This window comes from Ipomoea nil, unplaced genomic scaffold (genome assembly GCF_001879475.1).
Source record: "Ipomoea nil cultivar Tokyo-kokei standard unplaced genomic scaffold, Asagao_1.1 scaffold3054, whole genome shotgun sequence".
NCBI classification, from domain to species: domain Eukaryota; kingdom Viridiplantae; phylum Streptophyta; class Magnoliopsida; order Solanales; family Convolvulaceae; genus Ipomoea; species Ipomoea nil.
In genome coordinates this window covers 771018-795854 of record NW_017619482.1, presented here as the reverse complement: position 1 = coordinate 795854, position 24837 = coordinate 771018, and the positions used below count along the sequence as shown (strand labels likewise).

The window sequence follows — 24837 nt, the reverse complement described above, 5'->3', positions numbered from 1 at the left end:
TTTATGGGAGGATTCTAGTTTGTCAAGGAACTTGCGCCCGTCCTAGGAGCGAATTTGTACGTAACCCGGGGCAACAAAACCAACGGTAGTCAGCCGGATGAGTTGGTGGAAAAGAGGTAAGGAGGCTTCCACCTCGAGACGGTGGCAATATGTCGGGAAGGAGACAAAGAGGCGGTAGGAGTTGGGCACCAGCTGATTAGGCACAATGCCATAATATTGGAGAAGAAGTGAGAGAAAGGGAAAGAACGAGTACTCGGTACCCGCAATGGACTGACTGGTAGTGGATCCCCACATAGCCACCCTCGGGGGGTGGGGGGGGGGGGGGGATCACTGATTAGCCGGTTACCCGGGTGACGAGTCACCGTTGCCATGCCCAACAGTCGACATGCGTATTGGTAGTCGACAGCGGTAAGGGTGGAGCGGCTGCCGACCAGGCACTCCAAGTCCTTGAAGTAGCCCAATTCCCTATCAATTGGAGGGTCGACGGGGGCTACGAAGGTGGGTCCTTGGGCCGCTGTTGGTAGAGAAGTGGTGGTTGGAGGGTTAGAAGTTACGCCCTGCCGGGCACTGGAGGAAGAGGCGACGGGGGTTTGAGACGACGACATAATGAGTATGAAAGAAAAGGCATTGAGAAGAGGGCTAACCTTGATAAAAGAAGAGAGAAGGGTGGCTGGAGGTGAAACGGAACTAACTCTGGAAGGAGAGTGTAGGTCAAAGAAGAATGCCGGTCAGAATGAACTTTACACTTGGGCGACCAGACTCCGGCAATCGGTGTGTCCCCGACTGGGTCCCTAGCTGGCTCGGGTGAGCGGCCAGGCTCGGCAGTTGGTGTGTCCCCGACTAACTGCCTAGCTGGCTCGGGTGGGCAACCAGGCTCGGCAGTCGGTGTGTTCCTAACCGAGTACGCGTCCTAGAGGCGGTTAAGGGCGAATTTTGTGGAGATTCTTTCCTTGCGTGGAAAGCAATTCCCTTTTCTCATATTAGGAAGTTACGCCGCCAGTTTTGATAGTTTCTAAACCATAACTTTAGTTATTTTCCTTGTTCTTGCCTTCTAGAGGGCCTAATTCCTTGAATAAATACCCCCGTCGTCACATTTTATTGGATACACTTTTCAAGATACTAAACGTTACTCTACTCTATTTTTTCCTCACAAATTTATTCTTTTTATATAGTATTTTACGGTAGTATTAACCCGCCGATCAGCTACCCTAAGCCGTAAAATCAATCTCTAGAATTACCTAGAAAAAAATTATCCTCAAGTCAAATGGTAGCTTCTCTATGCTAGCATAGGAAAACATTTTCTTCATATCCTGAGATGCTATCCTCGTATCAAATGAAGATTGATCTCTCTAATTTTTTTTCTCATAATTTCATATTTACTACACAATAGTGACAATACTTTTTCACGCCATTAAAATAAAAGAAAAGAAGACCATGATGAACGTAACAAGATGTTTTCGAGGAATTGTGTAATGGAACAATGGAGATGAGCATTTAAACTGCGCAATCCTTCTGTCTCTCTCTCTCTCTCCACGTGCTCATCATCGACTCATCATGTGACTACTACTCTCTTTCTTCTTCTGGCTCACTCACCCTCCTCTCTTTTCCCTTCGAATCATTTGTCACAGTCTATTTCCACTGACCCACTCAAGGAGTCAGCTCACTTCTTGACTTCAATAGCCCACAAAAAGAATCAACCTTTCCGCTTCCCTTTTTTCACACTCGAGAAAGAAAAAAAAAATATATACTGAGCTGAGAAGAGGGGAGCAAGAAACGTATACACTAAGCGAGGGTGTAGTGGGTTTGCTGCTGTGAGTGTGGTCTATGTAAAGAAGAAGAAATGGGCTGTTTACAGTCCAAAACTGCCAATAATCTGTCCCCGGACCAAGACCCTTCTCACCCTGAATCCAAACCAGATCTTGGTAACTATTTTTTTTCTCTCTATCTTTATGCAAAACCATTGGGTATTGCTCTTTATATTCAACATTTAGTACTGTCATTATGTATGCTATGCACTCTTACAAGTAGATTCTAGGTGTGTGGTTTTCTGGATTTGTGGTTGATTGCATATTGAAACTTGTTCTGGGTGTTCGCTCATTTAACCCTTTCGGTATTCATTTTTTAAAAAAAATCTTTTCTGTTTTTGTATGTGAACTAAGCTCTTAATATGCTTTATTTTTTTCTTAGAACTTTGTTTGGTGTTCGATTGCATTCGGGCTATTGGATTAATTCTCTCATTCACACTTGTTTTTCGTGTATTTTGTCATTTAATTTCTGTGATTTGTGTGTTAATGACATCCCTTTATGTGTGAATGGTTTTATTTCTGGTTATGGTCCTGAATATTGTCTGATATTGGTGAAGCTGACGGGAAGCAAGTAGATGAAGATCAAGTGCCAGCATTTAAGGAATTTGATCTAGCTGAACTCCGAGCTGCGACAAATGGGTTTAGCAGTGAATTGATAGTTTCTGAGAGTGGAGAGAAAGCACCCAATGTTGTCTACCGAGGAAAGCTTCGAAGCAACCAGCTTGTGGCTATCAAACGTTTCTCAAAGCAATCATGGCCAGAACCACAGCAGTTCGTGGTAAGGCCTATGTTTACAGTTCTGCCTAAACTTTGTAGTTTATATGGTCAAAGTGTTTTATATTTTGTCAAGGTTCTTAAGAAATTTAAATTGGACCTTATTCCTTAACTTTGACTTAAATACTTTGGCTTTCATCTATGGTTTTCTATCCTTATTGGTCCAAATGGTCATTAATTTCATAGTACTTAATTGTGTATATTTTGCATTCCTCATGGTCGTGCATAAGAAGACAAACGGCCCTGTTTGGTAAATGGCTATTAGCTGTTAGCTGATTGGGTTAATTAGAGGGTATAACTAGTTGATAACATTAGCTGATTGTAGAAAAGTGTTTGGTAAAAGCTGTTAGATGAGAGCTGTTTGGTATAATTTCTTTTCTGAAAAAGCTAATTGAAAAAGTTACTTGGAGTAGCTTTTTGAATTTTAGCATTTTGGAGTTTCAAAAAGCTAATTAACCAAACACTTATATTGATTTTTTAACCAAATTAAACAATTAATAGTAGTCAAATAAGCCAAAATTGACTGATAGGCTAACAATTTACCAAACAGGGCAACATTACTTGTATTTCTCTGTGGATAGTGGTTTTCCTGATTGATTATTTTCTGGTCATTTTAAGTTTCTCCTGTTCATATTTATAAGTAGAGGTATTTTAGAACACACACGACATACTTTATGCTTGACTGATCCTAATGCAGCTTAAAATTTCGCTGGAGGCTAGTATTTTGGGATTTTATAATGATCCTAGTGCTGCTTCGTTTTTCCTTACTGTGCAGGCAGAGGCTGCTAGAGTTGGGAAGGTTCGACACAAGAGATTGGTGAATCTAATTGGTTGTTGTGCGGAGGGAGATGAGCGTCTACTGGTGGCAGAATACATGCCCAATGCCACGCTATCAAAACATCTCTTTCACTGTATGGGTTAATCATTGGCTCTTGTATTGTTTAGTAGCTTCTCCCTTTGACTTTTTGTTTACACTAGTCGATGGCTAAGTTGCTATTTTCCATTACTATTTGCACTTTTCTTTACGGATGTTCAATACTCCCGCAAACCCATTAAGAATCATTGAGTTAATACCTAAAATCGTCTCTTGACTATTTCTTAATTTCCAAATTGGTCATCAACTATCAATTCACCTAAAAGGTCATTCGACTATGCAAAATTTTACTCATTTTAGTTACACCGAGGACTAAATTAAGTGAATTTTTTCATAGTCAGGGATCATTTAGGTGAATTGGTAGTTGACACTATTTTGAGAATTATAACATAGTTGAGGGATTATTTTGAGAATTTTGACATAGTCGAGGAACTATTTTGTATATTATCTCAGAATAATTTTTAACATAGTTGATAGATGGTATCAAATGCATGAGTACTAAGATGCATGTTAGAACAATTTTTTTTTTTAATCATTTTATTCTCATGCTAATAATCAACTATTTGACACCATTCTTTGTTTCTTTTTCTTGGTGCATATTCTGAACTGCCTGTCAAATTTATTGAAGACTGGTGTTGGTTTCTTTAGCTCTTTTAATGGTGGACTGTAAGCATGTATAACTTGTGGCTATTTTCTTGTAGGGGACAAACAGCCTTTGCCCTGGGAAATGCGTGTAAGAGTTGCCTGCCATATTGCACAGGCTCTAGACCATTGCAGTGCCGAAAACCATAAAATCTATCATGATTTGAACGCTTACAGAGTTCTATTTGATGAGGTATCCATGCTTCACTCCTCAAGTTTTGATAAAATCATGCCTTATTTTCTATCAGTGAAATATCCAGATAGGTTTAATTGGTTGCACAAGATTATTTGGGCAAGTTGTCCTATAAATATGCTTTCTTTTATTTCTATGTATAAATTGTATAATAGAAGCATGCTGCTAAGTTAGCCTTCAGAAAATCTTTTATGTTATATGCCATTAAGCTGGTTTTGAATTAATATCTATTTTGGTAATTGTTCTGGTGATTTACAAATATTCACCTAATGATATGATTTTGTTACAAGCAGGGTTTCGCCCGAGAACTTTTTGATATTTGGTTTGAAAGTATGTGGGTCAAAACTGATAAAGTATAGGCATATTTGAAAAAATCGCTAGGCACTCCTCAGGTGCTTGGGGGCGCCAAGGCGGCGATTAATCGGCGTCCATGTATTTTTATTTTTAAAAAATTTGTTTAAAATTTTTTAATTTTTCTAGACTTGATAATTATAAACTATTTAATACTTTTATAATTAATACTAAAATATTAAATATTAACCTAAAAAACATTTAGAGTTTGAACAATTTAGGGTTATTTAGCTTAAAATGATGCCGTTTTTAGTGAAATAATCCATTTAAAAAAGAAGAGAATAATAACTAATCGGTCGACTAGGCAACCTAGTCGGTGCTTAGGCGGCCTAGTCGGCCAACCGCCTAGATCACCGATTTTGGTGATACGCTAGGCGGCCGGCCAATGCCTAGCGCCTAGGCTCCGATTAATCGGTGCCTAGGCAGGATTTTTGCAGCATTGAGTATAGGAGATTCAAAATAATGCCAACTTTAAGTGTGGAGCTTAACTTTTGCTTCATGTGGAATTGTAGAGTCACATCTCTAGACTGCATATTTGCCAAGCCCAGCAGCCCAAATTATTAAGGGTTATAAATACATTATTATACATATAGTTCTTGCCTATTTTATTTTCCTTTTTAATCATCATAAAATAAATGGAAATTCATCCCATCATAGTATTAATTCTGTGCTTGGTCATCTAAGACATATCTATGAAGGGAGCAGTTATTTACCATGCCCTCACTTTAGCTGATGCCAAAGTCACTGACTCTGGTTTCAAAATCTTTTATATTATGTTCTATAAATGGTTTAATCTCCTCATAGCTGCTTCTTTTGGATGAGTTAGTTTTGATCATGTTCTATAGTTTTGGCTAGCTACAACTCGCCAACTTGCATTTACTCATTTTTCTTGATTATATGCCAGGACGGTGACCCTCGGCTATCAAGTTTTGGCTTGATGAAAAACAGCAGAGACGGGAAGAGTTATAGCACAAATCTAGCTTATACACCCCCAGAGTTTTTGCATACAGGTAGATTCTATTCCCTGACATGTATATTGGGGACATTAAGGTATGACCTAAGTGAACGAAGAAGTAATCCATGCAAAAGTTTCACTTTTATCTCCTTTATCTTAATAGTTAAGCGAATAAACCTGTTCCCCCCACATGGGTGGTGAAGTTTTTTAATTTTTAGAACCACATCTGTACCTCCATGGATACCTACCATGATCCTTCTTAATTACTTATTTCAACAAATTAATAAAATTGAAGATAAATTACATAGATTGAAATTCAATATTCATACAAATATTTAAATATACTTTAACTAAAAGATTAATATTTGATGTACCAACATTTTATAACTAAATTGTTCCATGCCATTACAAACAAAAACAAATTTAAGAGACTCATTCTCTGCAGATAAATCATAACCTTTAATTAAATATATCAAAAACCTAATTTAATCTACCTACACCTATAGGCTCTCAGGTGAGAAGCCTCAAGAAATAAGTTTCCATCCATCTGTTTTATTGATGAGTGTTTAATTATTTTAATCATATCATATCATGATCATCAATTGCAAGTGTTTATCTACCACAACTGATTGGATTGTGTCCTAAACAGTATATTCTCATAATATACATATGACAAGATCAGGATATATATTTTTCTCAGATCTGTAATAAATTCATATGAATACAACTTAATAGCAATTATAAATTATAAATATATTTTATTGAATAATTAATAACTTCATGATCTTTCTTGGGGAAGGGAACCCTATATAATGCATGAGCTCAGCATTGTCAACAATCTGATTTCCAGCTCTTTACTCAAACCTATCTAAATCATGCATATACTCCATATAGGGCTCGTAAAATTGTTTGATTTTCTGGTTGCAAGAAATAAAAAGTTCCTCTGGATTTTGGAATATGGGATTTCTATCAATTTGACGTCTTATTCTACTGCATGTCAAACATCTTACAATTCTGAAAGCTTCTATTACAATTATAGAATTTCAGCGTAACAATATATATATATAATTCATGAACAGTGAAAAATATAATTCTCCTGCTTACTGTTCATTTCTCTTTCCTAGGCAGGGTCATTCCAGAAAGTGTGATCTATAGTTATGGAACTGTTTTGCTGGACCTTCTGAGTGGGAAGCATATTCCTCCGAGCCATGTACTATATGTTCCTTTGCCTTTGACTTGTGGAGTAAAATTATGTTTTCTGCTTTGATTCTTTCAGGATGCTTCCTTGTTCTAAAACTGCTAACAACAACTGTTGGCTGTATATTATTCTATATTAGCTGTTCTAGTATCAAACTATGCTTACCTGCAGATCCTATTGTAATATTGTATTGAAAGTTCTGTTTTTGTTTTACGGGTGAAATTAAGGCAATTGAAATAGTTTCAACTCTTGGATTGATTGGAGAATACTGGTTATTTTTCCAGGCTTTAGATTTAATAAGGGGGAAGAATTTGTTGTTACTGATGGATTCATCCTTGGAAGGGCAATATGCGGATGAAGATGCTAGTGCATTAGTGGAGCTTGCTTCAAAGGGCCTCCAGTATGAGGCTCGGGATCGACCTGATGTAAAGTTCATTCTGACTGCCGTGGAGCCCCTTCAAAAGCAGAAAGAGGTAGATATTTGTCTTTATTGAAACATGTGTTCCATCTCAACTAAAAGCTTAAGCTGATAGTTGGATTGCACATTAATGGCTATATGCTCAACACGCCCCCTCACGTGTGCGGTTGGTTCCAAGCAACACGTGGACCGTGACCCATGACCTTTGACATGACTCTGATACCAAATTGAAGCATGTTCTCCATCTCAACTAAAAGCTTAAGCTGATAGTTGGATTGCACATTAATGGCTATATGCTCAACATCTTTGAATTCGGGTGGTTTATGGATATGACTTCACATTTGCTATTTTAGGTTGCGTCACACGTTTTGATGGGTCTGACAAAAACTCCCGTGGTGCTTCCCACCATGCTTTCTCCTCTTGGAAAGGCTTGTGCAAGGATGGACCTTACTGCTGTGCATGATATCTTGCTTAAAACGGGTTATAAAGATGAGGAGGGTGCAGAAAATGAGGTGAACTGATTTTTCTGCTTTGCAATTCCTCGTTAATCATTGGAAGCCATTAAATTGATGAGAAAGAAGTTCTTTTAGGCAGAGATATGCTGTTTAATTTTGCTTGTTTTGGTTCTGCCACATAAATTCTGTTTATTTTTTCCATTTTCCTATGGGAACAGAAAGTAAAGAGGTTTTGATTTTCATTTTGGGGTTCTTACATATTGTGACCTCATATTTTTCCATTTTCTAATTGTTATGGAGCTTGCAATCTGATAATAAGGTGCATCGTTTTTGATATTCTAAAGCTTTCATTTCAAGAATGGACACAACAAGTGCAAGATATGCTGAATACGAAGAAATTTGGTGACATTGCTTTTAGGGACAATGACTTCAAGAATGCAATTGATTACTATTCTAAGGTAATTTTTTATTTTTTTTTCTAAACTTTCCAAATGCAAAGTCAATTTCCAAATATCATTGGTAAAGGAATTGCAATAATTTATATGCTTCATTGGCCCTATTTTATTTCTGTCTTTACTTTCCGAGGTCAATTAAGGTTTTGTTTGGCCAGAACCTTACTGCAAGTAGCTTCTCATAAGATAGTTTAATTTTTGTAAATTCTTGCTTTATTATTATTATTATTTTATTAATTATTAATTATTTGTTTATATTATTATTGTTGGAAGTGAGATGGAATTGTAGGGATGTAAAAAAAAAATTAGTGGGTGAATTTCAAATATGATAATATGGCAGTAGACTAATAGAGTCTACTATTAAAAGTGAGTATTTGAGGGATAAATATAGCCTAAGACGGTCATATCATTTCCAAATCTTCCCTTCTAAAAATGAAGTGAATTGGGACCCACATTGAATAAATTAAAAGGAATAAAGGTAAAAGTAAATAGTGTTTAAATTAGGAAAGTGGACATTATTATGGAATGGATTTTAAAAGAAAAGTAGGTAAAAAAAGTTGTACGGAGAGAATAATTTTTATTTTCTTTTTAGGTACCTCTTATGGGGGTTGAGGAGTTAGGATTTGAACTTAGAATATAATTTTATTTTCTATTAATGAATACATTATTATCCAAACTTAAAATTTAGTCAAACTGACCTAGAAAATAGTTGGAAGTGACCAACAATTAGGGATGGATTAGTGTGTATTCAAGGGTTCCATTAATAACTAGAAAGCTATTGTGCTTATTTTTTTTCGGTGTAAACCACAATGTAGTCCGGGTCTTTCTCTGTCCGTTTAACGGTCCAGGTCCACCCAGTTCACTTGTGGGAATTGAACCCGGGTTATCCCGAAATCCTCCCCACAAAAAGAGCTCATTTGTCACTTGAGCTACCCTGTTGGGTTAGCTATTGTGCTTATTGATTGTAATTAGGAGATAGTTTTATTTTGAAAGTGGGACACAGTATCTCTATGGGATGTAAATCTCGAATACGAATAGAATGAATAAGCTGTTTCCAATTCCTGCAATCCTGAGATATTGATATAGTTTTATTGTTTCGTAATCACAGTTGGTATCTATGATGCCTGTCCCTTCTGGTACTGTTTTCGTGAGGCGGGCGCTATCTTACTTGATGATCGGTCAACCCGAACTGGCACTGAGGGATGCTATGCAGGCGCAGGTTTGCCTGCCCGAGTGGCCCACTGCGTTCTATATGCAGGCTCTTGCCCTCTCCAAACTCGGGATGGAAACCGATGCCCAAGACATGCTCAACGATGGAGCATCCTTTGAAGCAAAGAAGCTCAACAGTTGGCGGGGTTAGTGTTTGGCTTTGAGCCATTGGCGGATTGAGAGGTTTTCGAGCGGAGCAATTATATGGAGCTTCCTTATGTAGTCACTAGTCAGGTATACTTCCATACAAAAAGTTGTAAAAAAGCCAAAGTTCTAAATTTTCTTGTGGCATTTGGTTTACTTTTTTTTGCAAGCAAATTGCTTTTGTACCCTGCTTTTGATATGCTAACTTATGTCCCAACTCCTAACTAATGTAAAGATTTTTCTGGTACAATAAATATGCTATACTTAGTTGTATTAGTTACTATTAAAATCGGTAACGGTAATATGAAGAAATAAAGAAATGGTGCAATTGATTGTATTATTTAGTATTAAAACAGTAAAAGGGTAATATGATGATATAAAGTGATAGTGTACTTGTCAAGTATCTTGTGCTCAATTGCCAGTGATTTTTTTCATGTGAGAGGTTATGAGATCGAGCCTTGAGGCGTTGTTGAAAAAAAAAAAAAAAAAAAGAAGAAGAAGAAGAGATGGTGTACTGTGATTATACTGTCGGTATCATAGTTAGCCTCTCCTAATGTAACGTATATGCATCTCTTAAGTAAATCTTTTAGATCCAATTATTGATTATCACAATGTTCTCTTAAGTAAATCTTTGTTATTGCATTAGATCCAATTATTGATTATCACAATGTTCTTATATTTGATTTAAATCGTTATCAAATTTGAATCCAATTATTGATTATCACAATGTTCTTATATTTGATTTAAATCGTTATCAAATTTGAATATGCATTAAGGCAACCCGAGAATAACCAAGACAGGACCTTTCTGCAAGCCAAAGCCTCCGCCATGTGAGCATCAACGACCCCAACCAACGGACCACTTGCCTTCACCACCCACCAACCGTCCCTGGAGCGCAAGCAGAAGCCATACGCAACAACGTACGTTCTGCCGCCGAAGGCTGCATCTACTGTGCACCAAAACTCCCACAGATCGTCCTCCTCTATCGTCGTTGACAACGAACCAGAATTGCACCCTCCAACACCGGAGTGAGCCTTAGACCAGTCGTTTCTCTACTGGCACACTGACGCACAGATCGTAGCCGGCGTCGTCACCGCGTTGCCAAACACAACAGCATTTCAGGTAGTCCAGATTGCGTGCAGTGTCATTGCCACCAAATCTACGTAACCACCAGCCCACACTGTAAACGCGAAAAACTTGAATTGTATATATTCAAAATTCAAAGTATCGGTTACAATGAAGTATCAAGTATATATCAAACAGGAAGGGGTACAATCTCTGTATATGAGAAGTCCTCTGATTCTCTACTAGCAGTATGCCTATTGGAAGTGTGCCGAATTTGGAATATGCCAAATTGGAAGTGTGCCGGGTTCAGAGTATGCTGAACTTGAAGTAGTTCTTTGTTGGAAGTATGCCGAATCCGGAATATGCCGAATTGGAAGTGTGCCTAGTTCAAAGTATATTGAACTGGAAGTATGCCAAGTTCGGGAGTATGCCGAACTGGAAGTATGCCGAGTTCGGGAGTATGCCGAACTGGAAGTAGTTCCTTGCTGAAGGGCCTCCGGAGTTATGTAGCTTGTTCTTCAATGAAGGGCTAATATGCGGCTTGATCTTCAAAGAAGGGCTTCCGGTGTTCAAGTGGCGTGTTCCTCAGCGCGGTATACGCAGTACAACTGCGGGCGTGTTCCAGACGATATCCTGGAGAGATTTCGGCAGAGCTTCGATATGCAGATTTCCAGAGCCCCTTCTTTGAAAATGAAACCACTATTTATAGTGGTGAGGGTGAGAGAAAATCTCCAACCAACTCTTAATTCCTTATTTAATTTAATTTCTTTAATTAAATTAAGGAATGTATCGGGACTCTATTGCATCCAGGTTCATGATTTCATTAAATTTCCAAATAATATCAAATATTCAAATTCCTCAAAATTATATAACCCACATATAATTTTAGTGGGCCAAGACCAAGTCAAGCCTGCTAATTAGGCAACCCAATTCATTCAAGCAGCCTGGTCCAACTCGATTAAATATTTCATCATCTCGGGCCAAACAATCCAACATCCAATTACATTTAATTAAGTAATTAAACCAACTAAATATTTAATGGGCCATTTAATTAACCGATTAAATAAATATTAGTCCAATTAGCTTAATTAAAGTAATTAATTTAGCAACCAATTATCCACCACGATCCAATAATATTATTTAAATTTTTCAATGCTTACAAATTGCCCCTTCGAGACTTGGTTGACGTGCCTTAAATGCAAAGGGAAGAATGTCTCGAAATTAGCTGTTGTCCGGATGTCCATATTTACAAATTGCAACCCAATAAATGACATTTTGAACACAAAGGTCTATATTTGCATGTAGAAGCCCCAATTTGGCAGTAGCCCAGATACAAGTTTGACAACAACCCAATATTCAAAGCCCATAGTGTATCCAACATCACATTAAAGGGCCCATTTCTTTTCCTTCTCCTTTCCTTAATTTTAACCAAATGTTTAATTTAAATTCTTTTAAACATCTGACAAATTAATGTTCAGCTACATCCTACTACTTCGCTCGAAATTCCATCAATTAGTTTTAGAATCTCATCAGATTATAATTTGCACCACACAGTTCGCAGTCCAATTTGGATTAACCAACAAAATTTGAATCCTAAGCACATCCGAACTCATAAGACTTCAAGACTCTGCATCTATAAATAGCTCTCATGATTTTACAATTCCTCCACGCCAAGAACTAGAGTTGCCAGCATTTGAACTTCGGCTGAGCTGCAATCTCATTCATAAGGTAATTTTTTTTTGCGGTATACTATCTTCTTGATTTTTCTTTTGACAGGAGAGAACAAACAATATCCGTGAGTCATTGGGTAAAGACACCTGGGGATTGACCTTCTGAGGTGACCTTCACCATCGCTTGATCTCGCCGTCGTCAAGACGTTGCTCCGGCACGTCCCCTGCGTCTCTATTCCTATCGCGCTAGGTGATGAAGAAGAACACCTTGCACAACTGCTTGGGTTCATGCCGCCGGCCGCCATCACCGGGGGCAAAAAGCTGCTGGTACGCCGCCGGACACATGCTCACGAACTGCCACGCACTTGCTGCGGGGAGTACCAATTTGATGCTTTTGCACTCCAATGTGTCGTAGTTGCAGTCACTCCATTCCTCTAAACTTTTGACTCCGAGCCTGCCCCAATGACCGTGGCCACGGTTGCGAATAGGATTTTCTCCTGACTTACCGACGAAGTCGTGTGCCCTGACTCTTGTCTTCGCTTTCACGTGTTCTAGGAGTTCGTCTGTGCACTGCGGGATCGTCGCCGGAGGACCGAGCGCTTGGACCAACCGCCGGCAAGCTCGACAGGGAGGAAAGCTTGTTGAGGACTCACTTCGTTCGTCGACAGAGGTACCAAAATGACGAGTCTTTACTCTAATCTATATTCTGCTTTGCATTTAAATAGAGAATGCATAGAGCCCTGCGCCATTACTCTTTCCCATGTATGCTATGCGTGTGTCAGTATATATGCAGCTTGTGTAGTAGGTAGAAACCACTGATTTGTTTTCTTATTTCCCCTTGCCACGTGGGTGTATATACATGAACATATATATGACACATCATTCTGGTCCATGTGAAAATAGATATGGGGTACATATATATATAATATGTGTTTTAATGCCTTTGCTTTTGCATGGATATACATATATATATATAAATAACATTCCACTGCTAGCGTAAATGTACATATATTAATATATAATATGTTTAATTCACCAACTTGCTTGATTAAATGAATCACATATATAATGTATATACGTGGCGTGTGTTGGCTTCGTTCATTGCCCTTTGCCTTTTTTCTTCACTGTTTGCATGGGAGTATACATAGTACTCCACTTGGCGTGAGTACATCTCACACACACACTACTATACTATATACACATGCGTGGTCAATATTTGCTTTAACTTGCATATGACGCACACATAATATATAAAGGACTATTTAAGTAGTGTGCATGAACATGTACACATATGTAGCATGCGATTTGCTCCAATATTTCACGGCCATGTATTATGCACACACATAATATATACAATCTATATTCGCCTCATATATGTTCTGTGCGTATACTTGCTTCCCATAACACCGTGGTATGTATATACATATAATACATATTATATGGGTTGCCTTGTGCACATATCATCACGTGAAAAATTTCCTTGAATAGTTTCATGGCGACTTCAGACCTATAACTTTGTCCTTGCTTTATAAATTTTGGACAACTTTCGAACTTGACATCTTGGTCCTTAATGCAGATTCATACACCGCAAGCTATTTTTGAACGATGGTCGTGTTTTGGGAAACCGTGGGAGCCGATCAGAAGAGGAGGCTCAAAGTATCAAGCGACGAGACTGGAAAAGATAGCATGTCGTTCATCGTTTACCCACCAATGGCATCGAGAACTCGTCTTTCCCAGATACCGCCATATAAAGTGGAAAATTGGACCCATGACACTGACACCCAGCCATCGAAAACATGGGTTCTGAAGACCGGCTTAAGTCATGTGGACTACACAGACACGCTCCCGACTTTAGGGAGATGGATACTTGAAGGTGAAGCTTCATGGAATCAGCACCCCAGCTTTAAAGGTGAGTTTAGCTTCACAAAGGGGTATTGGGAATGGACTGAGGCTATACTCAGTCGGCATCGCAAACTTCTAGAGGATGTGACGATCTACGACGGCGTATATGCCTCCTTATTCACATATGACCGCTCGACGCCTATCGTCCAAGCATTCTGCGAAGCGTGGTGCCCCATGACAAATACCTTGCTTACATCCCTCGGTGAGCTTTCAATCTCGCTTTGGGATATGCATGTACTTTGCGGACTACCGATATCTGGCGACATCTACGATGAGTATGTTCCAACTGCCTCGCAATTAACAGGGGAAGACATCAACTCCGCCCCTCAATGTTGTAAATATTTGTTCCAAGCATACTATCACCTTGGTAACCGAATTAGGCAACGAGGTGGTCGCCGTGGGCAACAGGAGAAAAGTCGTTCAGTTCACGTTGTTGAGTGGATAGAATTCTGGAGCAGAAGACCGCAAGTTTATGACAGGCCACCGCCTAGGAAGGAGGATAAGAAGAAGACTCGCCCGAGGAACACCCATAATCCAAGTGGCAAGATCCCCGCATTCGGGGGTTGGACCAGAACGACCAAAGCGCCTTTTGCTGAGCTTGGAATTCCCTCCGAATACGAGGAGGAGACCCATTTGGCGGCATACCTAAGTTGTTGGCTGTGCGTATTCGTGCTCCCCATCAAAGCAACGCGACTCATTCGAGCCCAAACATTCAAAATGGCTAGTCTAATGGCGACGGGCAAAACACTGAACCTCGGGATCCCCGTTCTTGCGAGCATCTACAATGGATTGAATGTAATATCGCACTCTAGTACGCCGGGGTCAGTTGATAGTCACTTTCCCATTCACTATGTGTATGGATGGCTGTCGTTCTACTTCGACACTCATTTCGCAAATGATCAAACGTCCGCCTCCCCGCTGATGATTGCCTACTCTGGAGAGGGTGGCGCGAGGTATTATGGACCAGTAGAGGCTCGTCGTAAGATGTTCAAAGCCGACAGCGCCAATTGGCTCTGCACGACACGCCGCCTAACTAAGGATATCCACTTCCTCGATAATGGGGACGCACACTCTACCGACCACGAGTACCTCATGTGTCTTCGTTCTAACCACCTCATATTGCGATGGGCAGATGCATGTATCGCAGAGCCTTACACTCCACATCGATTCAGCCGACAGTTCGGCTACTACCAAGACGGCAGCTCTGGCATACTGGGCAATGATGAACGTGAGGTCACGCTTTCGGAGGGTTTCCAACGTTGGCGCCACTCTACACTTAGGAGTTCAGGGTCGCGAGTGACATTTCCCGCGACTCGAGTTACTGTCACCATGAAGAAGTATTTCTCGCCGGGCTATAAAGATTGGTGGGCCCAAGTCCATGGGGACTACCTCGAGCGCAATATCAAGGGTTTAGCTCCTGAGGATCCAGCCAACGTGCAGCAGGAGGCTGGCACCGCCAAGAAGAGCAAACATCCAGTCCAGGGAGATGAACCACCACCCAAGAAGAGAAAGGAGCATATCATCTCGAAAAACAGGGCCGACGTGGTACGGTCGGACTCGGGTGATGAGGAAAGCCATGAACGTCACTGGAAACGGCGACGAGACAGACGTTCGCCTTCCCCAGTGGAGGTAAATCATTGTTCTCGCTTGTCCCAATGATTGCCGGTAGCACTTAATTTACCCTCTTTTACTTCTTGACAGGAAAATGTGGCGATACCTGCTAGTGGAGGGGCTGAGTCATCAAATAAAAGGGTGGCAGCCAGCAATACTGGAGAAAGTGGACATTCAAACAATGCCTCAGCATCAAGCACGCACCAATCGGGGAATTCCCTCGACGAGCCACGCGTAGGTCAGCAAGATAGACCTGAGGTCTCTGTCTTTGATGGGAAAGACCTCGTACTGGAAGAATTTAAGGTGGTTGTCATAAATGTCTGGAACAAGCTTCGCAAAAAGTTGGACGACGCCTCGGTAGAACAGATTTCATCTTTGCAAGAGAGCTTTTTGAACGCTTTTGCAAATCTGCGGAAGTTAGACATTGATATCTCTCCCTTGGAAACACGGGTTGCAGACATTTTCACGAAAGCTCAAGCCTTTGATAACTTAAGGTCCACAATTTCTGACAAAACGTCGAGCGAGTCTCAGTCTTTATCCCTGGCGAAGGATGCGCTTAAGAATGCACAAGACGAGTTTAGGAAACTCAAGAAAGATCTATTGGGCCAACACAAGATGCTTAAGGCCACAAAAGATCGGGAAGAGGAATTGGAGAAAGAACTGAAGTTAGTTCGTGCCAAGCAGAGGAATGCGACACTGCGATTGCCAAAATTACAGATGACCTGGGCAATGCTAAGACTGCCGTTTCGGAGGCTGGGGCAGAGGTCACCCGCATTAAGGACCTGACTGTACTGACGCCAGAAGATGAAACGAGCTTAAAGGAGGCCAAAGAGAGGCTTAGAAGCGTGCAAAGACGATATGCCTTAGCTTTAGGCTTTTTTATTGACTGATACTCTTTGTCATTTAGTTTCTCTTTTGATTGCAAGAAATTTTGTTGTTTCGTTTCTAACTTTTGATAATTGAATGCTTCTCATTTATGTGCCGGTCCTTTAGCGATAATATATACAACTTTTCTTTCACCCGTTGAAGGATTGTCTCCACTCTTGCAACATGAATTGGATTTGATTTTGTTATGACTGAACTTAGATAATTTGATTCTAAGCTGCCTACGTACTCCTATCACGGAGATCAAGTCAAACGTAGTTCAAATGATTTTTTTTTTTTTTTTTTTTTTTTTTTTTTACAAAGTAGAGCCGTTCACAGTTTAGACTCATGCGGGCCAGGAGCGTCTATGATTTGGGCCCACCCATAGACAAAGCGAGATGCATTAGCAGTTTAACCACGTGCCTGCATTTTTGGTGGATGAGTCATTCATCAGATCTTCATGACTTGTGTTGACACCCCAAGTTTAAGGGTGGTAAAGCTTTAGGAACCTTCCATTAATTGGACCGATCTTCAAACCATCTTCACTAATCAGCTTGTAAGCCCCACCGGTGTAAACTTCTAAAATCACGTAGGGACCATCCCACCTTGAAGTGAACTTGTGACCGGTTTTTCTCGTGACGATGATGGGCCTGCGAACAGCTAGGACTTTGTCCCCAATTTGAAAGGAACGGGTCCTTACCCTTTTGTTAAAAGCTCTAGACATACGAGCTTGATAGCACTCCAAGCTTTGTTGTGCTTGCAGACGTTTTTCATCCAAGGCTTCTAACTCAGCCAAGCGTAACTTGGCATTCTCTTCATCAGTAAGACCCTCCTGTATAGCCAACCTTAAGGAAGGTATTTGGCGCTCTAGAGGCAAGACCGCTTCCACACCATAAACCAAAGAATATGGAGTGCTTTGAGTAGGTGTGCGATATGTGGTTCTATACGCCCACAAAGCTTCTTCCATTCTGTCATGCCAGTCCCTTTTCGATTTGAGACCACTTTCTTCAACAAATTGCATAGGGTTTTGTTAAAAGCTTCAGCAAGCCCATTTGCAGCTGCATAGTAAGCTGATGAGTTTCGCTGCTTAAAGTCAAAAAGCTTGCAGATCTTGTCCATCAACTTGTTGTCAAAGGGCTTCCCGTTATCTGTTAAGATATATCGCGGGATACCAAATCGATAGACGATGTGGACACGGAGAAAGTCTGCAACATTTTCTTTCTTCACCTCCTTTAATGCCACGGCTTCCGCCCATTTTGAAAAGTAATCGGTGGCAGCTAGTATGTAGGCATGCCCTGCAGAGGACTTAGGCGTAATTGGGCCAACCACATCAAGTCCCCAAGCATCAAATGGCCAAGATGCAACTGTTGGGTGCAGAGGTTCTGGTGGTTGATGAATAAAGTTTGCATGATATTGACAAGCTTGGCACCTTCGAGCATAGTCTATGCAATCCTTTACCATTGTAGGCAATAATATCCCATTCGCTTAATGTGGAAATGTAACTGGGGACCGGATTGATGTGCATCGCAAACCCCAGAATGAGCTTCTTGCATAGCTTGTAAAGCTTCCTCTTCCCCTAGACATCGGAGAAATATTCCATCAAAGGAACGACGATACAATGTTTCTTTATAGTAGATGAAGCGAGGAGTTCTGCGCTTTATATCCACCCTTTTACGGGATCTTCAGGTAACTTTTGATCAGTGAGGTAGTCAATTAACGGTTGCCTCCAGTCGTCTTTGCCTATATCATAAACTGAGGCAGTAGGGAGCTCAACAGTTTCATCAACTGAGCCGTCTTCATTAAAGATTGGTGGAACCACCCACCTTTGACATACTTGTATTCGGGCTGCAGGATGAGTAATAGTTGAAGCCAATGCGGCTAAGGCGTCAGCCTGCTTGTTTTCTTTCCTCGGTACATGTTCAATTGTGACGTCCCCTAACCATTGCATGAGTATCTTTGCATAGTTGTTATATGGGACTAACTCCGCCTTTTTCACTTCATATAGACCCAACACTTGGTTTATGATCAACTTTGAATCTCCATAAATGTTAATTCTTAGTTGCTTCATGTCAGCCCGCTATTTCGAGCCCAAGTATCAATGCTTGATACTCAGCAACGTTGTTTGAACATTGCTCGGTCAAGGTGAATGAATATGGCAACACCTCGCCTTCTGGAGTGACGAAGACAACTCCAGCGCCTGCCCCTTCTCTATGCGAAGCTCCATCAAAGTACATCTTCCATGGGGGTAGGACTTCAATGATAAGCCACATCTTCATCAGGCAAATCGTCAGACAACTCCCATTCAGCAGGTATTGGGTGATCTGCGAGGAAAATCGGCCAAGGCTTGCCCCTTGACAGACTTTGCGGCACATATATAATTTCAAACTGTTGAAACAATAAGTACCACCTTGCGAGGCGGTCGGAGAGAACGACCTTCGCCATAACATATTTCACCGGGTTCGCTTTGGAAACAAGCCGGATGGTATGAGCCTCGAAGTAGTGCTTAAGTTTTTGATGGCGAATACCAATGCCAAACATAGCTTTCAATCGGGGAGTACTTTAACTCGTTCGGGGTCATCATTCTACTAAGATAGTAGAGAGCATTCTCCTTCCCCTTGTCATTTTCTTGAGCAAGCAAGGCGCCCACAGAACAATCTTGGGCGGAGATATAAAGGATCAGCGCGGCCATGGGCAGGAGCGGTTAACACAGGCGGCTTCATCAAGTACGACTTGATACTCTCAAATGCGCTCTTGCATGCCTCGTCCCATATGAACGGGATGCCCTTTTTCATCAACCGACTAAAAGGTTGACATCTTCCTGCTAGGTTTGATATGAACCTTCGGATGTAAGCCAACTTCCCTTGTAAGCTTTTAAGCTCATGAAGGTTTCTCGGCTCAGGCATCTTCATTATGGCATCAATTTTTGCTTGCTCGATCTCGATGCCCCTGTGTCGAACAGTAAACCCGAGGAACTTTCCAGCAGCAACCCCAAAAGCACATTTCAGGGGGTTCATTTTCAGTTGAAACTTTCGTAGGCGGTCGAAGACTTGCCTTAAATGCACCAAGTGATTTGTGCGCAATTTCGACTTCACAACCAGGTCGTCTACGTAGCATTCGACCATTTTATGGAGCATATCATCAAATATTGTCTGCATAGCCCTTTGGTATGTAGCACCTGCATTTTTCAAACCAAAGGGCATTACTTTATAGCAGTAGATGCCTTTTGGCGTTCGGAATGCAGTTAGGTCTTCATCTTCCGGCGCCATGCGGATTTGATTGTAACCGGAGGAGCCATCCATGAATGACAGGGTCTCATGCCCAGTCACGGCATCTATCATTAACTCCGTGATAGGAAGCGGGAAGTCATCTTTCGGGCATGCCATATTGAGGTCCCGAAAATCTACGCAGACGCGGATCTGGCCGTTCTTCTTGCGCACAGGCACAATACTGGATATCCAGGTTGGATATTTAACTTCACGAATGAAGCCAGCCTCAATAAGCTTATTAACTTCTGTTTCAATCGAGGGAATGAGCTCAGGGCGGAAGCGTCGTTGGGCTTGCTTGACCGGGCGACACCCTTTCTTCACTGCTAAGCGGTGCACAGCTACCTTTGGGTCTAACCCTGGCATCTCCTTGTATGTCCATGCAAAGACATCAATATATTCTTTCAGCAATGTGACATAGATTTCTTCGTCTTCATCAGATAGGAGTGCGCTAATGAAGATAGGACGAGGATTTTCAGGCGTTCCCAGATCAACTTCTTTTAATTCGTCCACCGCGGCTCGTACCCCTTCTTCTAACTCATGGGGTGCATCTTCTGCATCTTCCCCCTCAATCGGGGTTTCATCACATAACGTGATATGGAACGACGATGCCACCTCTTCCTGAGTGGTTGGTGGTACGTCATCACTTGAGCCTACGCTTTCCTCATTTTCCTCTTTATGTACTCGAGTGTGTACAATGGTCTTCGGTTGGACTTTCAATACTTCACCGCATGTAACATGAATATATGTTTCTCGTCTCATACGAGAAGGAATCATGCTTCTAAGCCTTTTTGGAGGTTCCACTTCAGCAGGAACATTGGCACTGTCGTTAACAACTTGGACAGCTCCAAGTCGATCATGCATCGACTTTCTCTTTAGGGCTTTAGGACTTGACCCCAGTCTATCAAAGACTGAGCGTCGAGAGTCCGCTTTACCAATTCGGTCGAAGACTGACTTCTTTTTGTCTTGCCCATTACCATTGGTAGGAGTGAGTTTTGGGTCATACTCGCTTCCTCCGCGGAGATACAATTACTTGCAGCCCTGTTTATAAGAATTCGCACTGGTTTAGGGGGAACATAGCCCAACCCTTTGCGCGTTTGAGGTTCTTGGTGATTTGCTTTGCCCTTACCACCGGCTTCTGGGATAAGCTTTCCCAATTTCTGTGGCTCGTTGGGGTTATAGCCAGCCTTGGCTAGAAGCTTATAAGCGTTAGGGTCGAAACCCTCAGTACGCTTGGCGGGGAATGTTTGGCCCACTTTATCACCACCTTTATCTTCAGATAATTTTGCTGCATTTGCTTTGAGTGTATCAATCCTTGCGAGCGGGAAGATGAGTTTCATGTTATGCTGATCTCCCCTACAACTTGTTTTCCCTTTGACTTTGATTGGGAAGGTGGATCGTCATGGCTTTCCTCAATATCTTCAACAATAACTTGCCTTTTAATGTAGAACTTTGCGTCTGCAAAATAAGACTCAGCCTCTGTGAAAGGGCTTTCGTCGGCGACAACCTTTTCAACTACGCCGTTCTTTTCAAACATGAGGCACTGATGCCAAGACGAGGGTACCACCCCATTTTCATGTATCCATGGCCTTCCAAGTAACAAGTTATAAGATGTCCTCGCATCTATGACATGGCAGAGGACACCTGAACTTAGGCTCCCAATTCTTAAGTCAAGTCTGATGATGCCAATTGCTCTTTGCCCTCCCTGGTTGAAGCCTTGTATCATTAGACGACTTTGGGCAAGCTCATCTGTAGATATACCAAGGTCCTTCACAGCTCGGAGGGATAGGATGTTGACAGCTGAGCCTTGATCAACCATAATTCTTTTGAGTTTTTGCCCACGGGTGTAGCCTTCAACAAACAATGGGCGATTGTGTGGCGTGCCTCCAAGTAACAAGTCTTCATCCTTGAAGGTAATTTCTGTGGAGTAGGAGGTAGCCTTATGCATTAACACTTCCTCATCCTCGGTGTGTTTAGGAGATGAACATTCACCTCCATCTTCTGGCTTGTCATTTGTATTTAGGCAGGAGCTAGAAGTGCCTGCCCCTTGAAGATCAAATCTTTTTGGCATATATTGAGCCAAAGAAACTGGTGCTCGTGGTTGCTTGACATGCCCCTTCGTCTTTGATTTGCGGGCATGAGTACTTTTTGAGGTTTTCTCAACCCAACTTTTCACTATGTGCTTTTGATGCTTCACAGGCTCGAATTTCTTCTTTCTATGAGTGACAATCACCCATTTACCTTCGGATGCGTTATCATTCCGCTGCGGTTCTGAACTTTGACCAACAGCGTGCTTAACAATGAAGGGGAGTGGACGCTTCCGTTGTTTCCCATCTTCCTTTTCAGTGCACAGCGGAGCGAACCGTCCGGGTGTAATCGAGATTTGATTTGAGCTCGCTTTGGCATCGGCAAGCTCGATTTTTCCATCTCTGGCCAGTGCCATTACTTTATCTTTGAAGACAAAACACTTCTCAATCGGGTGATCAAGAAGACGATGGTACTTGCAGTAATATGGGTCATCCACCCTTGTAGCTTCATCGGGACGTTTCATTTCAGGCAACTCAATGAGCCTAAGTTTGAGTAGCTCATCAAACATGGGAGATACATCGGAATCCATGAAAGGATAAGTCTTCTCCTGCCTTTCTTCAATTGTCGGCCTTCTACCACCCCTTGACGGGCCAGAAAATGGTCTTGGCCTAGGCTTTCAGTTGCCTTAGTGAAGACTGTCATAGGAGTGGCCTTCACATTCATCACTTCTTTCTTTTCCTGCTTTGGAAAAGGTTTGTTCCACTTTTTAACTTCTTGTTTTCCAGGTGCATTGGAGGAGCTAGGCAAGTTCAATATGTTGAGCCCTCCGCTGGCTTCGATACTCAATTCCATGTCATGAGCACGACTGGATAACTCCTCAAAGGACTTTGGCTTAATCCCTTGTAGGATATAGGAGAGTTCAAAGTGCATTCCTTGGATGCACATCTCAATTGCAGAACTTTGGGATATTCTTTCTTTGCAATTGAGGCATAGTTCCCTCCACCTTTCGATGTAGGTACCAGCGCGTTCACCCTTCCATTGGCGAGTAGTGGTGAGTTCCAAGAAGCTGACCGTTCTCCTTGTGCTATAGAAACGAGTTAAGAACTCACGTTCCATATCATGCCAGCTATCAATGCAGCCGGGTGCAAGGTCAGTGTACCAATCAAACGCAGTTCCCTTTAATGAACGGACAAACTGCTTTACCAACAGATCGCCATAAGTCCCTGCATCATTGCATGTTTCCACAAAGTGGGCAATGTGCTGTCGGGGATTTCCCTTGCCATCGAATTGCTGGAACTTAGGAGGTTGATAGCCGTAGGGCATCTTCAACTCCTCAATTCTTTGTGTGTAGGGCTTAGCATAGGAATATGAAGGTTGTCCTTCATCCAACTTGCCTTTGATGGCCCCCATTATGTAGTCCTTCAACTGATCCACCGGTATCATACCTTCGGTAACTGGAATAGTTTTCTCAGTTGCAGGTAAGTGGGAAGCAGCTTCTCCTACCACATGGCTAACATGAGGTGGTGGTGATTGCTGACCAACCTCTTCTTGCCATTCAGGTTGCTTTCCTGGAGCACGACTTCCTTGCTCCTCCATGATGCTTCCTACCCTATTATCGAGGGTGTTAAGCCGTTTCTCTTGATTTTGGAGAGTGACAGCCATTCCTTCCAGAGACTTAGCAATTCTAGCTAATTGCTCCTCCACAGACTCCGTGTTTGTCGCCATGGCAGGCATGACATTGTAGACATGCGACCACTCAGGTGCAGCCTCCATAAGGGATGAGGCGGAGTTGCGGGGGAAGTGCTCCCGCTACTAGCGTTCCCTTGCATAGAAGTTGGACTACCACCATCGGTAGCTCCCTTGGGAGAGGGTGGACTTCCAGCAAAAGCAATTGCCTTTGAGGCCGCAGGGCCTTGTCGAGCCTTCGAACCACACGTCGTGCCATGGACTGAGGTTCAGGTACTCGGACCCCCAAATCCTTTGCGCGGTTCCTTGTCAGCGGACCTTGCGTTTTCTGGGTTGTGCCAGGGCTAGCTACAGGCGTAGACTTGGACTTGGTAGCTTGGGCATAGGTCCTCCTGAACATGGGATTGTTCGATGCCATTTGATGCGCAGGTAGAGGTATAGTAGTAGAGAGATGAGAGGCAGAGCGTCCCACTGGGCGTGCCAATTTTAAACAAAGAAAATTGAATAATATATATTAATATTCAAAGTTCTGATTTACATATCAAGTATCAATGCGGTGTGGGTATATGTCTCTGGATATCCTCTGATTCTTCAATTGGAGCCTTGAACACTCCACCATTGAAGGGCCTCCGGGTTTCAAGTGGCTTGATCTTCAAAGAAGGGCTTGTATATATAGCTTGTTCTTCTTGAAGGGCCCCGGGTTCAAATGGCTTGATCTTCAATGAGGTTTGGATCAATAGGCATAGGCATGATCATTATGGAGGAGAGACTTCTACTTTCAGTATCACATTTTTATTGTGATCCTGAATAATATTTTTCTAGATGTTTACATCACTTTTCCTAGGATGTGTGTGATTACATAGAAATGAGAGCTCCTATTTATAGCTGTAGGATAGAGAGTTTTGATAAGCTCAAACTCTTTTGATATTATCTAATTAACAAATTAGATAATATCAATATTATCCAAAATATTTCAAATATATTCAAATATACTAATATTGATAAATAATCAATATTTATCAAAATTTAAGTGTCTACAAATGCCCCTCGAGACTTGCTTGTACACCACTTGAGAGCATATAAAACTTGAAAGTATGTAGTGCAAGAAAGTCTCGACACTACAACTTAAAGATATAAGGCCGTTTCAACTCGTGCCAAGGAGCCTTGAAAGATATGAGGCCGTTTTAACTCGTGCCAAGGAGTATCATTTAGCCTCCTCCATTTCAAATTTCATATGGGTTTGCCCCCATACCGGTTGAAAGTGCCTATGAAGAGATG

At 41.6% G+C, this 24837-nt stretch overlaps 1 protein-coding gene and 1 long non-coding RNA gene across 2 annotated transcripts in view; one reads left to right on the top strand and one right to left on the bottom strand.

Annotated features, from left to right (window-relative positions):
- The first annotated feature begins 1488 nt into the window (after nucleotides 1-1488).
- On the top strand, nucleotides 1489-9750 carry LOC109164005 (probable serine/threonine-protein kinase At4g35230). The gene is made up of 10 exons (XM_019312748.1): nucleotides 1489-1922; nucleotides 2363-2583; nucleotides 3355-3490; nucleotides 4155-4288; nucleotides 5544-5649; nucleotides 6719-6804; nucleotides 7077-7265; nucleotides 7564-7722; nucleotides 8010-8123; nucleotides 9226-9750. Exons 1-10 carry the CDS (start codon nucleotides 1841-1843, stop codon nucleotides 9475-9477), a joined length of 1479 nt encoding a protein of 492 aa, XP_019168293.1. The 5' UTR covers nucleotides 1489-1840; the 3' UTR covers nucleotides 9478-9750.
- The window catches only part of LOC109164006, a 19644-nt gene continuing 2473 nt past the window's right edge, over nucleotides 7667-24837 (bottom strand). The window contains exons 2-3 of the long non-coding RNA XR_002051372.1: nucleotides 12734-12739; nucleotides 7667-7750 (exon numbers count right to left, since the gene is read on the bottom strand). This is a non-coding gene — a long non-coding RNA (uncharacterized LOC109164006). The remainder of the gene's footprint in view (nucleotides 7751-12733; nucleotides 12740-24837) is intronic.